The following is a 13324-nucleotide window of genomic DNA, read 5'->3' on the forward strand; positions in this document are numbered from 1 at the left end:
CTGTAACCTGAGCAGCAATGCTGGCAGCACTCATACGTTTATTCTGAGAAGACGACCTCTGGATATGACACTGACCATGTGCACTCATTTTCTGTGGTCGGCCATGGCGAGGCCTGTTCTGAGTGGCTCCTGTCTTGTTATACCGCTGTATGGTCTTGGCCACCGTGCTGCAGCTCAGTGTCAGGGTGGTGACAACCTTCTTATAGCCCAGGCCATCTTTATGTAGAGCAACAATTCTTTTTTTCAGATCCTTAGAGAATTCTTTGCCATGATGACCTTCTTGTGACCAGTATGAGAGAGTGTGGGAGAGATAACACCGAATGTAACACCCCTGCCCCCTATTCACACCGGAGACCTTGTAACACTGAAGAAACCAGAACTCAGAAGCTGTGACAATATATCAAGAAATTACTTGGTCCAAAATTTAGAACCTATTAAAACATGGGAAAAAAAAGTGATTTTTTATTTTTTTTATTTTTAGAAATTCAAAACGTGCGTTGTGCTGAACAAACAACCAAACAGCTTTATTGTCTAAGGGAACATTAGTTGAAAAAAAGCCAAAACAATACACAATTTTAGCTCCGCTGGTGACTTATTAGACCAAGATCAATGCTGAAATGTATTAGTGTAGATATGGATTATTGGATGCGGACTTTGAGGAGTAGCGCTATAGATGGATGAGGCTCCAGACGTCCGTCCTTGGTGATCCCCGGGAGCGATGGTCCCAGTTTGGATGGTTGATGAGAAGTCCATATGAGCTCTGAAATCAATACATGTCTGAATCGTTCTTGGATTGAGTTCATAAATCGTCGGCGGAGTCTTCTGCCTCAGTCCAGGCTCTGCCGGGCCGCGGCTGAGACTGAGACAGGAACCGTAGTCTGGCTTTGCACAGGACTCTGTAGGAGATCAATCTGAAGTCTTCACAACTAATCCACTCAGCAGTCTTGGAGTTGAAATACAATGGCTGCGGAGAGAGACAGAATTGGGAAAAATTACATTTTTTTATACTTTGTGTTCAAATTGATCATTGTTTTCAATAACTCTGATTGCTGTAAATGAGTAGGATCAGTGGCTAAAACACTGTACTGATCTGCTACTACTTTTGCTGAAGTTTTGATGCAATTGGTGGGAGGGTGACCCAATAGGGAACTGATTCCCCAAAAGTCAAACATGGAGATTTTATATCTTCCATTGAATCCATGTGCAATGAGTTCCCCCTAGATATATCTGTATAAATATATATGCAATGAATGCCTTCTAGTGGTCACTGTACAAATATGTATGTAGTGAGCACCCTCTAGTGGTGGCTGTATAAATCTGTATGCAGTGAGCTCCCTCTAGTGGTGGCTGTATAAATCTGTATGTAGTGAGCTCCCTCTAGTGGTGGCTGTATAAATCTGTATGTAGTTCTCTCCCTCTAGTGGTGGCTGTATAAATCTGTATGTAGTGAACTCCTCCTAGTGGTGGCTGTATAAATCTGTATGTAGTGAGCTCCCCCTAGTGGTCACTGTACAAATATGTATGTAGTGAGCGCCCTCTAGTGGTGGCTGTATAAATCTGTATGTAGTGATCTCCCTCTAGTGGTGGCTGTATAAAACTGTATGCAGTGAACTCCTCCTAGTGGTGGCTGTATAAATCTATATGTAGTGAGCTCCCTCTAGTGATGGCTGTATAAATCTGTATGCAGTGAGCTCCTCCTAGTGGTGGCTGTATAAATATAAATGCAATGAACATCTTCTAGTGGTCACTGTACAAATCTGTATGTAGTGAGCTCCCTCTAGTGGTGGCTATATAAATCTGTATATAGTGAGCTCCCTCTAGTGGTGGCTGTATAAATCTGTATACAGTGAGCTCCCCCTAGTGGTGGCTGTATATATCTGTATGTAGTGAGCTCCCCCTAGTGGTGGCTGTATATATCTGTATGTAGTGAGCTCCTCCTAGTGGTGGCTGTATAAATATAAATGCAATGAACATCTTCTAGTGGTCACTGTACAAATCTGTATGTAGTGAGCTCCCTCTAGTGGTGGCTATATAAATCTGTATATAGTGAGCTCCCTCTAGTGGTGGCTATATAAATCTGTATATAGTGAGCTCCCTCTAGTGGTGGCTGTATAAATCTGTATGTAGTGAGCTCCCCCTAGTGGTGGCTGTATAAATCTGTATGCAGTGAGCTCCCTTTTGTGGTGGCTGTATAAATCTGTATGTAGTGAGCTCCCCCTAGTGGTGGCTGTATAAATCTATATGTAGTGAGCTCCCCCTAGTGGTGGCTGTATAAATCTATATGTAGTGAACTCCCTCTAGTGGTGGCTGTATAAATCTATATGTAGTGAGCTCCCCCTAGTAGTGGCTGTATAAATCTGTATGTAGTGAGCTCCCCCTAGTGGTGGCTGTATAAATCTATATGTAGTGAGCTCCCTCTAGTGGTGGCTGTATAAATCTATATGTAGTGAGCTCCCTCTAGTGGTGGCTGTACAAATTTGAATTTAGTGAGCTCCCTCTAGTGGTGGCTGTATAAATCTGTATGCAGTGAGCTCCCTCTAGTGGTGGCTGTATAAATCTGTATGTAGTGAGCTCCTTCTAGTGGTGGCTGTATAAATCTGTATGTAGTGAGCTCCCCTTAGTGGTGGCTATATAAATCCTTATGCAGTGAGCTCCCCCTAGTGGTGGCTGTATAAATCCTTATGCAATGAGCTCCCCCTAGTGGTAGTTACAGTATATAAATCCTTATGCAATGAGCTCCCCCTAGTGGTAGTTATAGTATATAAATCCTTATGCAGTGAGCTCCCCCTAGTGGTAGTTACAGTATATAAATCCTTATGCAGTGAGCTCCCCCTAGTGGTGGCTGTATAAATCTGTATGCAGTGAGCTCCCTTTTGTGGTGGCTGTATAAATCTGTATGTAGTGAGCTCCCCCTAGTGGTGGCTGTATAAATCTATATGTAGTGAGCTCCCCCTAGTGGTGGCTGTATAAATCTATATGTAGTGAACTCCCTCTAGTGGTGGCTGTATAAATCTATATGTAGTGAGCTCCCCCTAGTAGTGGCTGTATAAATCTGTATGTAGTGAGCTCCCCCTAGTGGTGGCTGTATAAATCTATATGTAGTGAGCTCCCCCTAGTGGTGGCTGTATAAATCTATATGTAGTGAGCTCCCTCTAGTGGTGGCTGTATAAATCTATATGTAGTGAGCTCCCTCTAGTGGTGGCTGTACAAATTTGAATGTAGTGAGCTCCCTCTAGTGGTGGCTGTATAAATCTGTATGCAGTGAGCTCCCTCTAGTGGTGGCTGTATAAATCTGTATGTAGTGAGCTCCCCCTAGTGGAAGCTGTATAAATCTGTATGTAGTGAGCTCCTTCTAGTGGTGGCTGTATAAATCTGTATGTAGTGAGCTCCCCTTAGTGGTGGCTATATAAATCCTTATGCAGTGAGCTCCCCCTAGTGGTGGCTGTATAAATCCTTATGCAATGAGCTCCCCCTAGTGGTAGTTACAGTATATAAATCCTTATGCAATGAGCTCCCCCTAGTGGTAGTTATAGTATATAAATCCTTATGCAGTGAGCTCCCCCTAGTGGTAGTTACAGTATATAAATCCTTATGCAGTGAGCTCCCCCTAGTGGTGGCTATATAAATCCTTATGCAGTGAGCTCCCCCTAGTGGTGGCAGTATAATTCCTTATGCAGAGAGCTCCCCCTATTGTTGACTGCATAAGTCCTTGCACAGTGAGATCCTCCTAGTGTTGACTGCACAAATCCTTATGCAGTGTGCTCCCCCTAGTGGTGACTATATAAATCCATAATCCAAATTATGCAATGCGCTCCCTCTTGTGGTGGCTGTATTAATCCTTCTGCAGTGAGCTCCCCCTAGTGGTGGCTATATAAATCCTTATGCAGTGAGCTCCCCCTAGTGGTGGCTATATAAATCCTTATGCAGTGAGCTCCCCCTAGTGATGGCTAGATAAATCTATATACAGTGAGCTCCCCCTAGTGGTGGCTGTATAAATCCCTATGCAATGAGCTCCCCCTAGTGGTAGTTACAGTATATAAATCTTTATGCAGTGAGCGCCCCCTAGTGGTAGTTACAGTATATAAATCCTTATGCAATGAGCTCCCCCTAGTGGTAGTTACAGTATATAAATCCTTATGCAGTGAGCTCCCCCTAGTGGTAGTTACAGTATATAAATCCTTATGCAGTGAGCTCCCCCTAGTGGTAGTTACAGTATATAAATCCTTATGCAATGAGCTCCCCCTAGTGGTAGTTACAGTATATAAATCCTTATGCAGTGAGCTCCCCCTAGTGGTAGTTACAGTATATAAATCCTTATGCAATGAGCTCCCCCTAGTGGTAGTTACAGTATATAAATCATTATGCAGTGAGCTCCCCCTAGTGGTAGTTACAGTATATAAATCCTTATGCAGTGAGCTCCCCCTAGTGGTAGTTACAGTATATAAATCCTTATGCAGTGAGCTCCCCCTAGTGGTAGTTACAGTATATAAATCCTTATGTAGTGAGCTCCCCCTAGTGGAAGCTGTATAAATCTGTATGTAGTGAGCTCCTTCTAGTGGAGGCTGTATAAATCTGTATGTAGTGAGCTCCCCTTAGTGGTGGCTATATAAATCCTTATGCAGTGAGCTCCCCCTAGTGGTGGCTGTATAAATCCTTATGCAATGAGCTCCCCCTAGTGGTAGTTACAGTATATAAATCCTTATGCAATGAGCTCCCCCTAGTGGTAGTTATAGTATATAAATCCTTATGCAGTGAGCTCCCCCTAGTGGTAGTTATAGTATATAAATCCTTATGCAGTGAGCTCCCCCTAGTGGTAGTTACAGTATATAAATCCTTATGCAGTGAGCTCCCCCTAGTGGTGGCTATATAAATCCTTATGCAGTGAGCTCCCCCTAGTGGTGGCAGTATAATTCCTTATGCAGAGAGCTCCCCCTATTGTTGACTGCATAAGTCCTTGCACAGTGAGATCCTCCTAGTGTTGACTGCACAAATCCTTATGCAGTGTGCTCCCCCTAGTGGTGACTATATAAATCCATAATCCAAATTATGCAATGCGCTCCCTCTTGTGGTGGCTGTATTAATCCTTCTGCAGTGAGCTCCCCCTAGTGGTGGCTATATAAATCCTTATGCAGTGAGCTCCCCCTAGTGGTGGCTATATAAATCCTTATGCAGTGAGCTCCCCCTAGTGATGGCTAGATAAATCTATATACAGTGAGCTCCCCCTAGTGGTGGCTGTATAAATCCCTATGCAATGAGCTCCCCCTAGTGGTAGTTACAGTATATAAATCTTTATGCAGTGAGCGCCCCCTAGTGGTAGTTACAGTATATAAATCCTTATGCAATGAGCTCCCCCTAGTGGTAGTTACAGTATATAAATCCTTATGCAGTGAGCTCCCCCTAGTGGTAGTTACAGTATATAAATCCTTATGCAGTGAGCTCCCCCTAGTGGTAGTTACAGTATATAAATCCTTATGCAATGAGCTCCCCCTAGTGGTAGTTACAGTATATAAATCCTTATGCAGTGAGCTCCCCCTAGTGGTAGTTACAGTATATAAATCCTTATGCAATGAGCTCCCCCTAGTGGTAGTTACAGTATATAAATCCTTATGCAGTGAGCTCCCCCTAGTGGTAGTTACAGTATATAAATCCTTATGCAGTGAGCTCCCCCTAGTGGTAGTTACAGTATATAAATCCTTATGCAGTGAGCTCCCCCTAGTGGTAGTTACAGTATATAAATCCTTATGTAGTGAGCTCCCCCTAGTGGAAGCTGTATAAATCTGTATGTAGTGAGCTCCTTCTAGTGGAGGCTGTATAAATCTGTATGTAGTGAGCTCCCCTTAGTGGTGGCTATATAAATCCTTATGCAGTGAGCTCCCCCTAGTGGTGGCTGTATAAATCCTTATGCAATGAGCTCCCCCTAGTGGTAGTTACAGTATATAAATCCTTATGCAATGAGCTCCCCCTAGTGGTAGTTATAGTATATAAATCCTTATGCAGTGAGCTCCCCCTAGTGGTAGTTATAGTATATAAATCCTTATGCAGTGAGCTCCCCCTAATGGTAGTTACAGTATATAAATCCTTATGCAGTGAGCTCCCCCTAGTGGTGGCTATATAAATCCTTATGCAGTGAGCTCCCCCTAGTGGTGGCAGTATAATTCCTTATGCAGAGAGCTCCCCCTATTGTTGACTGCATAAGTCCTTGCACAGTGAGATCCTCCTAGTGTTGACTGCACAAATCCTTATGCAGTGTGCTCCCCCTAGTGGTGACTATATAAATCCATAATCCAAATTATGCAATGCGCTCCCTCTTGTGGTGGCTGTATTAATCCTTCTGCAGTGAGCTCCCCCTAGTGGTGGCTATATAAATCCTTATGCAGTGAGCTCCCCCTAGTGGTGGCTATATAAATCCTTATGCAGTGAGCTCCCCCTAGTGATGGCTAGATAAATCTATATACAGTGAGCTCCCCCTAGTGGTGGCTGTATAAATCCCTATGCAATGAGCTCCCCCTAGTGGTAGTTACAGTATATAAATCCTTATGCAGTGAGCGCCCCCTAGTGGTAGTTACAGTATATAAATCCTTATGCAATGAGCTCCCCCTAGTGGTAGTTACAGTATATAAATCCTTATGCAGTGAGCTCCCCCTAGTGGTAGTTACAGTATATAAATCCTTATGCAGTGAGCTCCCCCTAGTGGTAGTTACAGTATATAAATCCTTATGCAATGAGCTCCCCCTAGTGGTAGTTATAGTATATAAATCCTTATGCAGTGAGCTCCCCCTAGTGGTAGTTACAGTATATAAATCCTTATGCAATGAGCTCCCCCTAGTGGTAGTTACAGTATATAAATCCTTATGCAGTGAGCTCCCCCTAGTGGTAGTTACAGTATATAAATCCTTATGCAGTGAGCTCCCCCTAGTGGTAGTTACAGTATATAAATCCTTATGCAGTGAGCTCCCCCTAGTGGTAGTTACAGTATATAAATCCTTCTGCAGTGAGCTCCCCCTAGTGGTGGCTGTATAAATCCTTATGTAGAGAGCTCCCCCTAGGGGTAGCAGTATATATCTGTATACAGTGAGCTCCCCCTAGTGGTAGTTACAGTATATAAATCCTTATGCAATGAGCTCCCCCTAGTGTTAGTTACAGTATATAAATCCTTATGCAGAGAGCTCCCCCTAGTGGTGTGTGCCAGAATTTTAAAACTTGGGATTTAAAGCTGTGAAAAAAGAATCTCTGAGTTATATAAAAATATGGTGTGATAGTATGTTGTACATTAATACGGGCGTACATGTGGGGCCCACTCTGACTTTTGAATGTGGCCCCATGATTATAGTCAGTATCACAAGTCCCAGCATGCCCTGCACAGTACAGGACGCGCAGGCTGCCTGCTCCTTTGTAGTGTCGCTGGAGAATACTGGAATGATGAGATAAATGGTTTCCTGTAACACAACCTCCCAATCATTTCATCATCAGGCAGAAGTCTCCAGCGATCAGTGCAGCTCATTATAAAGAGGCCATCAATTACCATAAATCAGGCTCATCCAGAGCTCCCTGGTGCATCGTTTGTTACCCTGTCCTCAGCTCATTGCTGGAGGATTAAATCTATTAAAGGATAAAATATCACAGTTCAACCATGAAGAGAGCTCTACAATGCAGCTGTGATTTATCAACGCTACGAACATTTGCTTCATGGCTATTACTGAGAATAATACTCACTGGACCAATATATTTTCTACTGGACCACTACTGTAAGTACTCTTACTCACCTAACTGCTTTTATTGATGCTTTGTCTCATCCATTCATTAATACAGGTGCTCTTCCTCACTGAGGCAACATCCCTGTTCTTCCTCACTGGATCACTATTTAAGGCACTATTCCATACTGCGCTATTTCATCAGTGCCTTTACTCACTGGACCAATATTTTAGCTAGTTTGCTATTGGACCGCTATAGCTACTCAATCAGCTTTTTTATCTCTTTTCCTTCCTGTATGTACAACACTGTTCTTCCTCACTGGACCACTATTTAAGGCACTCTTTCATAATCATAATGCACTGTTTTCATCAGTGCTTTTACTCACTGGACCAATATTTTAGCTAGTTTGCTATTAGACCACTATAACTACTCAATCAGCTTTTATTGGATTCCTTTTCCTTGCTGTATCAACAACACCGTTCTTCCTCACTGGACCAATATTTAAGGCGCTCTTTCATACTGCACTATTTTCATCAGTGCCTTTACTCACTGGACCAATATTTTAGCTAGTTTGCTATTGGACCTCTATTGCTACTCAATCAGCTTTTATTGAGTCCCTTTTCCTTGCTGTATCAGCAACACCGTTCTTGCTCACTGGACCATTTTAATAGGTCTTCTTTCTTATTGTACTATTTTTATTGGTGCCTTTGCTCACTGGACCACTATGCTAGCTACTGTTCCTCACTGGACAAATATTGGAATACTGAAATGCTATGGCAATACTTTCACTCCAAGTCATTATTGTTAGTTTTCCTCAGTGGATCACTATTTTAGGTACTGTTCCTTACTTTAACAACACCACTGTATTGCCTCACTGGACCACTAGTATAACCACTCTTTCTTCCTGGAATAATGCTAGTAAAGCTCCCTTCATTGAATTACTTATAGGTATTGCTTCTCACTTGACCACTATCTTTCTTATGAAATCATTCACAAAAATATTCTTACTCACTGAGCCAGCATCACTCTTTTTCCTCACTGGACCACTGATGTAAGTACGCTTTTTTCCAGCACTAATGCTAGTACAGTTTCTTTCACTGTATTATTTATAGGTATAGCTTCTCACTTGACCACTATCTTCCTTACGAAATCACTAACAAACATAATCTTACTCACTGAGCCAGAATCACTCTTTTTCCTCACTGAACCACTAATGTCAGTACTTTTTCTTACTGCACTAATGCTATGAAAGCTTTCTTCACTTTATTACTTATAGGTATTGCCTCTCACTTGACCACTATCTTTCTCATGAAATCATTCACAAATATAGTCTTACTCACTGAGCCAGCATCACTCTTTTTCCTCACTGGATCACCAATGTAAGTAGTCTTTCTTACTGCACTAATGCTAGGAAAGCTTTCTTCACTGTATTACTTATAGGTATTGCTTCTCACTTGACCACTATCTTTCTCATGAAATAACTCCCAAATATACTCTTACTCACTGAGCCAACATGACTCTTTTCCTACCTTCCTACCTGAACCACTTTCATAAGTATTCTTTTTTTGTGGACTACTATTATGAATTCTTCTCTCTCTCTATCACTTATATATATTGTTCCTCACTCAACCACTTTATAGTTACCCTTACTCATTAAATCTCTATAATGGGTGTTCTTACTTATTGCACCAATATTATTGCTCATTGTCACTGTACAGTTTTGATAGGAACTCTTTCCTCTTGTACAATTTTATAGGTACTGTTCCTCATTATGCAAATATTACTGTTTGTCTTCACTGTGTTACTATTTTTAGTATTTTCCGTAACAGTACTTGTGTTATGCGTGCTCTTTCTCACTGTACCAGCTCTTTTTTTATTGTGTACATCTTTACTGTATAAATATTATCACTGACTGTAATCATTGTGATCACTTTCTTTTCATCATTGTATACCTATTATAAGAAGAGTTCCTTACTCAACCACTCATGATATTTTTTTGTTTCCTCACTGAGCCAGTATCCCTGTTTTCCTTCACTGTATCTTTCTTAGATATCAAAATCAGTAACATACAAGGTAATCCCTTACTGCATGACTAATATAACAACTAATATAACCGCTTTAATTTTGCTAATATCAGTCACTTTCTCACTGCACCAATATTTATAATATATTGATAAAATACTCTATACTCTCAATAATTAAGTAATCAGCATTATTCATATTATTACTGTATTAATGTCACCATTGCACTTTCTCACTGTGCCAACATTATCCCTGCACTTCCTCTTTGCTTGTTTACATTTCTTCCTTTTCACAACATTCATACGATCATGCTTCGACTTTCTACTGACATGTTTTTGCTCACTGCACCAATAAAAAGTAATGTTCTTACTCACTGTACCAAACTGTTCTTTAGCCCTTCACCAATATCACTATTCTTCCCTCATTATATCTTTATTATCATCATGCTTTCTCACTGGACCAATATCGTCAGTGCTCTTACTCACTGTGCCACTTTGTCTTCTTTACTTTCCTGTATTATTATGGTACTTTATGGAGATAGGTGGCGATTTCAGGAATTTATGCAGTTTGTATCCTGTACTAATGCTATAAAATACATTGTTACAAACAAGATACAAAAAAGATGTAGCAGAGCTGGGACAAAACGGAAGGAGCAGAGCTGTATTGTCATATTGATCCTCCCAACAAACAGCTCTGCTGCATCAGAAGCACTTAACTCTGCTACCCCCTTTATCTGAGCCCAATAGATCTCCTTAAACCCTATAAGTTTGTGATACCTTTCAGCTAATACTGCAATACCAGACATGGCCTGTGAACAAGAGGGGCACTCTTCAGTCTATTCTGTACTTTCTTGGTTAGATCTGTTTCTGGAAAAGCTGCTTGAGGGCAGAGATCACTGCACAGCTAAGTGTCTAAGACAGCAGGGTGGAAGTAAAGATCCCTATATATCTAAGCAGATATGGAATTCAGGCGCCTGGGAGAGCAGGGTGGAAGTAAATGTCACTGTATAGCTAGGCAGATATGCTATGCAGGAGTATGGGAAAGCAGGGTGGAATTAAAGGTGACTGTATATCTAAGCAGATATGTAATTCAGGAGCCTGGGAAAGTAGGGTGGAATTAAAGGTGACTGTATATCTAAGCAGATATGCAATTCAGGAGCCTGGGAGAGCAGGGTGGAAGTAAAGGTCATGACATAACTAAGCAGATATGCTATGCAGAAGCTTGGGAGAGCAGGGTGGAATTAAAGGTGACTGCATATCTAAGCAGATATGCAATTCAGGCACCTGGGAGAGCAGGGTGGAAGTAAATGTCACTGCATAACTAGGCAGATATGCAATTCAGGCGCCCGGGAGCGCAGAGTGGAAGTTAAAGTCATGACATAACTAAGCAGATATGCTATGCAGAAGCTTGGGAGAGCAGGGTGGAATTAAAGGTGACTGCATATCTAGGCAGATATGCAATTCAGGCGCCCGGGAGAGCAGGGTGGAAGCAAAGGATCTACTAAGTAGATATCATTTTCGGAAGCCTAAGAAAGCAGGGTGGAATTAAAGATCAATCCATAACTAAGCAGACATGCTTTTCAGAAGCCTGGGAGAGCAGGGTGGAAGCGAATGTGACTGAATAACTAAGCAGATATGCTATGCAAGAGCCTGGGAGAGCAGGGTGGAGGTAAATGTCACTGTATAACTAGGCAGATATGCAATTCAGGAGCATGGGAAAGCAGGGTGGAATTAAAGGTGACTGTATATCTAAGCAGATATGCTTTTCAGGAGCCTGGGAGAGCAGGGTGGAAGTAAAGGTCATGACATAACTAAGCAGGTATGCTTTTCAGGAGCCTGGCAGAGCAGGATGGAAGCCAATGTGACTGAATAACTAAGCAGATATGCTATGCAGGAGCCTGGGAGAGCAGGGTGGAAGTAAATGTCACTGTATAACTAGGCAGATATGCTATTCAGTAGTCTTGGAAAGCAGGGTGGAAGTGAAGGTCACTGCATAACTAAGCAGATATCATTTTCAGGAGCCTAAGAAAGCAGGGTGGAATTAAAGATCACTCCATAACTAAGCAGATATGCTTTGCAGGATCCTGGGAAGCAGGGTGAAAGCAATGGTCACTGCATAACTAAACAAATATGCAATTCAGGCCCTGGGAAAGCAGGGTGGATGAAAAACCACTACATAAAAAGGTATATATGCTATTCAGGAGTCCGGGCAAGCAGGGTGGAAGCAAAGGTCACTACATAAGTGACATATATTGTTTATAGTAGCCTTGGAAAGTAGTGTGGAAGCAAAAGACATGGCATAGTTAAGCAGGTATACAATTCAGGAGTCTAGGAGAGCAGGGTGGAGGAAAAGCTTAATGGATAACAAGGTAGATAAGGATCTTGGGAGAGCTGGATGGAGACCTTCATGTGGTCATATGTGGTCATGTGGTGGTCACCCAGCTCTCCCTCAATCTCCTTTAAGACTATGTTACCTGTTTGTCTTTGTCAGTCGTTGTTCTTCGTGGCTGGGGTTGTGACCTGTTCTCCTCCTGCAGGTGAAGGAACATGGACAGGATGTCTTCTCCACTTGGCCTTCTCTCCCATCCAGGCTCTAGGGAGCTCCTCACATACCTATCTTGGTTCTTTGCCTTCCTCTGCCCACTTTCCAGACTTCTGACTAATTCCCCTCGCTCTGTGGTGACCCAAGTCTCTTCTGGGCTCCTCTTTCTTTCTCCTGGCTCCATGTTGACCAACATGGTCTCCTCAATGCTTCTCCTTTGCTCCTCTTGTGGGTACCTGCTCATCTGGCTCTGGTCTTCCACACTTTCCTCTTCTCCTAGGTCACTGTACAGCCCAAATCCTTGCTCCAGACTCTTTCCATCCTGACTTCTGTCCTCCTCAAGGCTCCTCAGCCTGTTCTTTTGGATCAGTTTTAATATTTTCTCTCCTGGATCAGGGGACAACTGAAGCCCTGCTCGTTCTCCATCCATGGGTGTTTGCAACAACCCTTTGTCTTCTTCTGCCTCCTGCGGGAAGACTGGCCAGTCTACTTTGACTTCTCTTCTCCATAGGTATGGAGAACGGCGGACCCCTATGAGGAGTCCTGAGGCTCTGCCCACGGTGTGGTACCTGGGACTGGCAGAGTGCTTGTACCAAGAAGCCCCCGGATGGGGTGCGGAGAGAAGTAGGATCCCCAGAAACCAACACCCAATGGGGCTGAGAAGACAACGCATCGTCTACTTGTTGAAGAACAAGAGAATGTGGTTGTCCTCTTGGACTGGTCAAGATGTGATGAGATGAGGAGAAGTATCAGCAGTTGTGTCCTCTGTACAAGAATCTCCTCCACCCCTGTATTCAGCCCGGGATCAGATCTGTAACTGAGTCTCTGGTTCCTCTCTATATAAAGAGCTATATGGGGTGGGGGGGCCGTCACATCATCACCGAGATACAACTCACTCTTCAGAGGAGGGGTCGCCCTGTGCACTGGGAGGACGCACAACACTCACTGCTGCCATGTCCTCCTATTAGCCCAAAATTAGATATCATTACCCACCATAATGCAGATGTGGGGGGAGCAGGGTGGGGGTGACCGTGCCATCTGATCACTGCGAGGGTCCATGTCACGGGGA

General features: G+C 42.9%; 1 protein-coding gene across 1 annotated transcript; it reads right to left on the reverse strand.

The window, feature by feature from the left end:
• Positions 1-455: 455 nt before the first annotated feature.
• On the reverse strand, positions 456-13052 carry NPW (neuropeptide W). The gene is made up of 2 exons (XM_075319445.1): positions 12188-13052; positions 456-964 (listed from the first exon to the last, which is right to left on the reverse strand). Exons 1-2 carry the CDS (start codon positions 12926-12928, stop codon positions 800-802), a joined length of 906 nt encoding a protein of 301 aa, XP_075175560.1. The 5' UTR covers positions 12929-13052; the 3' UTR covers positions 456-799.
• Between the last annotated feature and the right edge of the window lie 272 nt (positions 13053-13324).

This window comes from Anomaloglossus baeobatrachus, chromosome 7 (genome assembly GCF_048569485.1).
Source record: "Anomaloglossus baeobatrachus isolate aAnoBae1 chromosome 7, aAnoBae1.hap1, whole genome shotgun sequence".
NCBI lineage: Eukaryota > Metazoa > Chordata > Amphibia > Anura > Aromobatidae > Anomaloglossus > Anomaloglossus baeobatrachus.

What these genes read in the sequence shown, in the direction of transcription:
- NPW (XM_075319445.1), bottom strand. Translation starts at nt 12,928, where the DNA reads ATGCGTTGTCTTCTCAGCCCCATTGGGTGTTGGTTTCTGGGGATCCTA. An exon ending in CGACTGACAAAGACAAACAG is followed by an intron (nt 965 to 12,187) that starts GTAACATAGTCT and finishes CTCTCTCCGCAG; the next exon opens with CCATTGTATTTCAACTCCAA.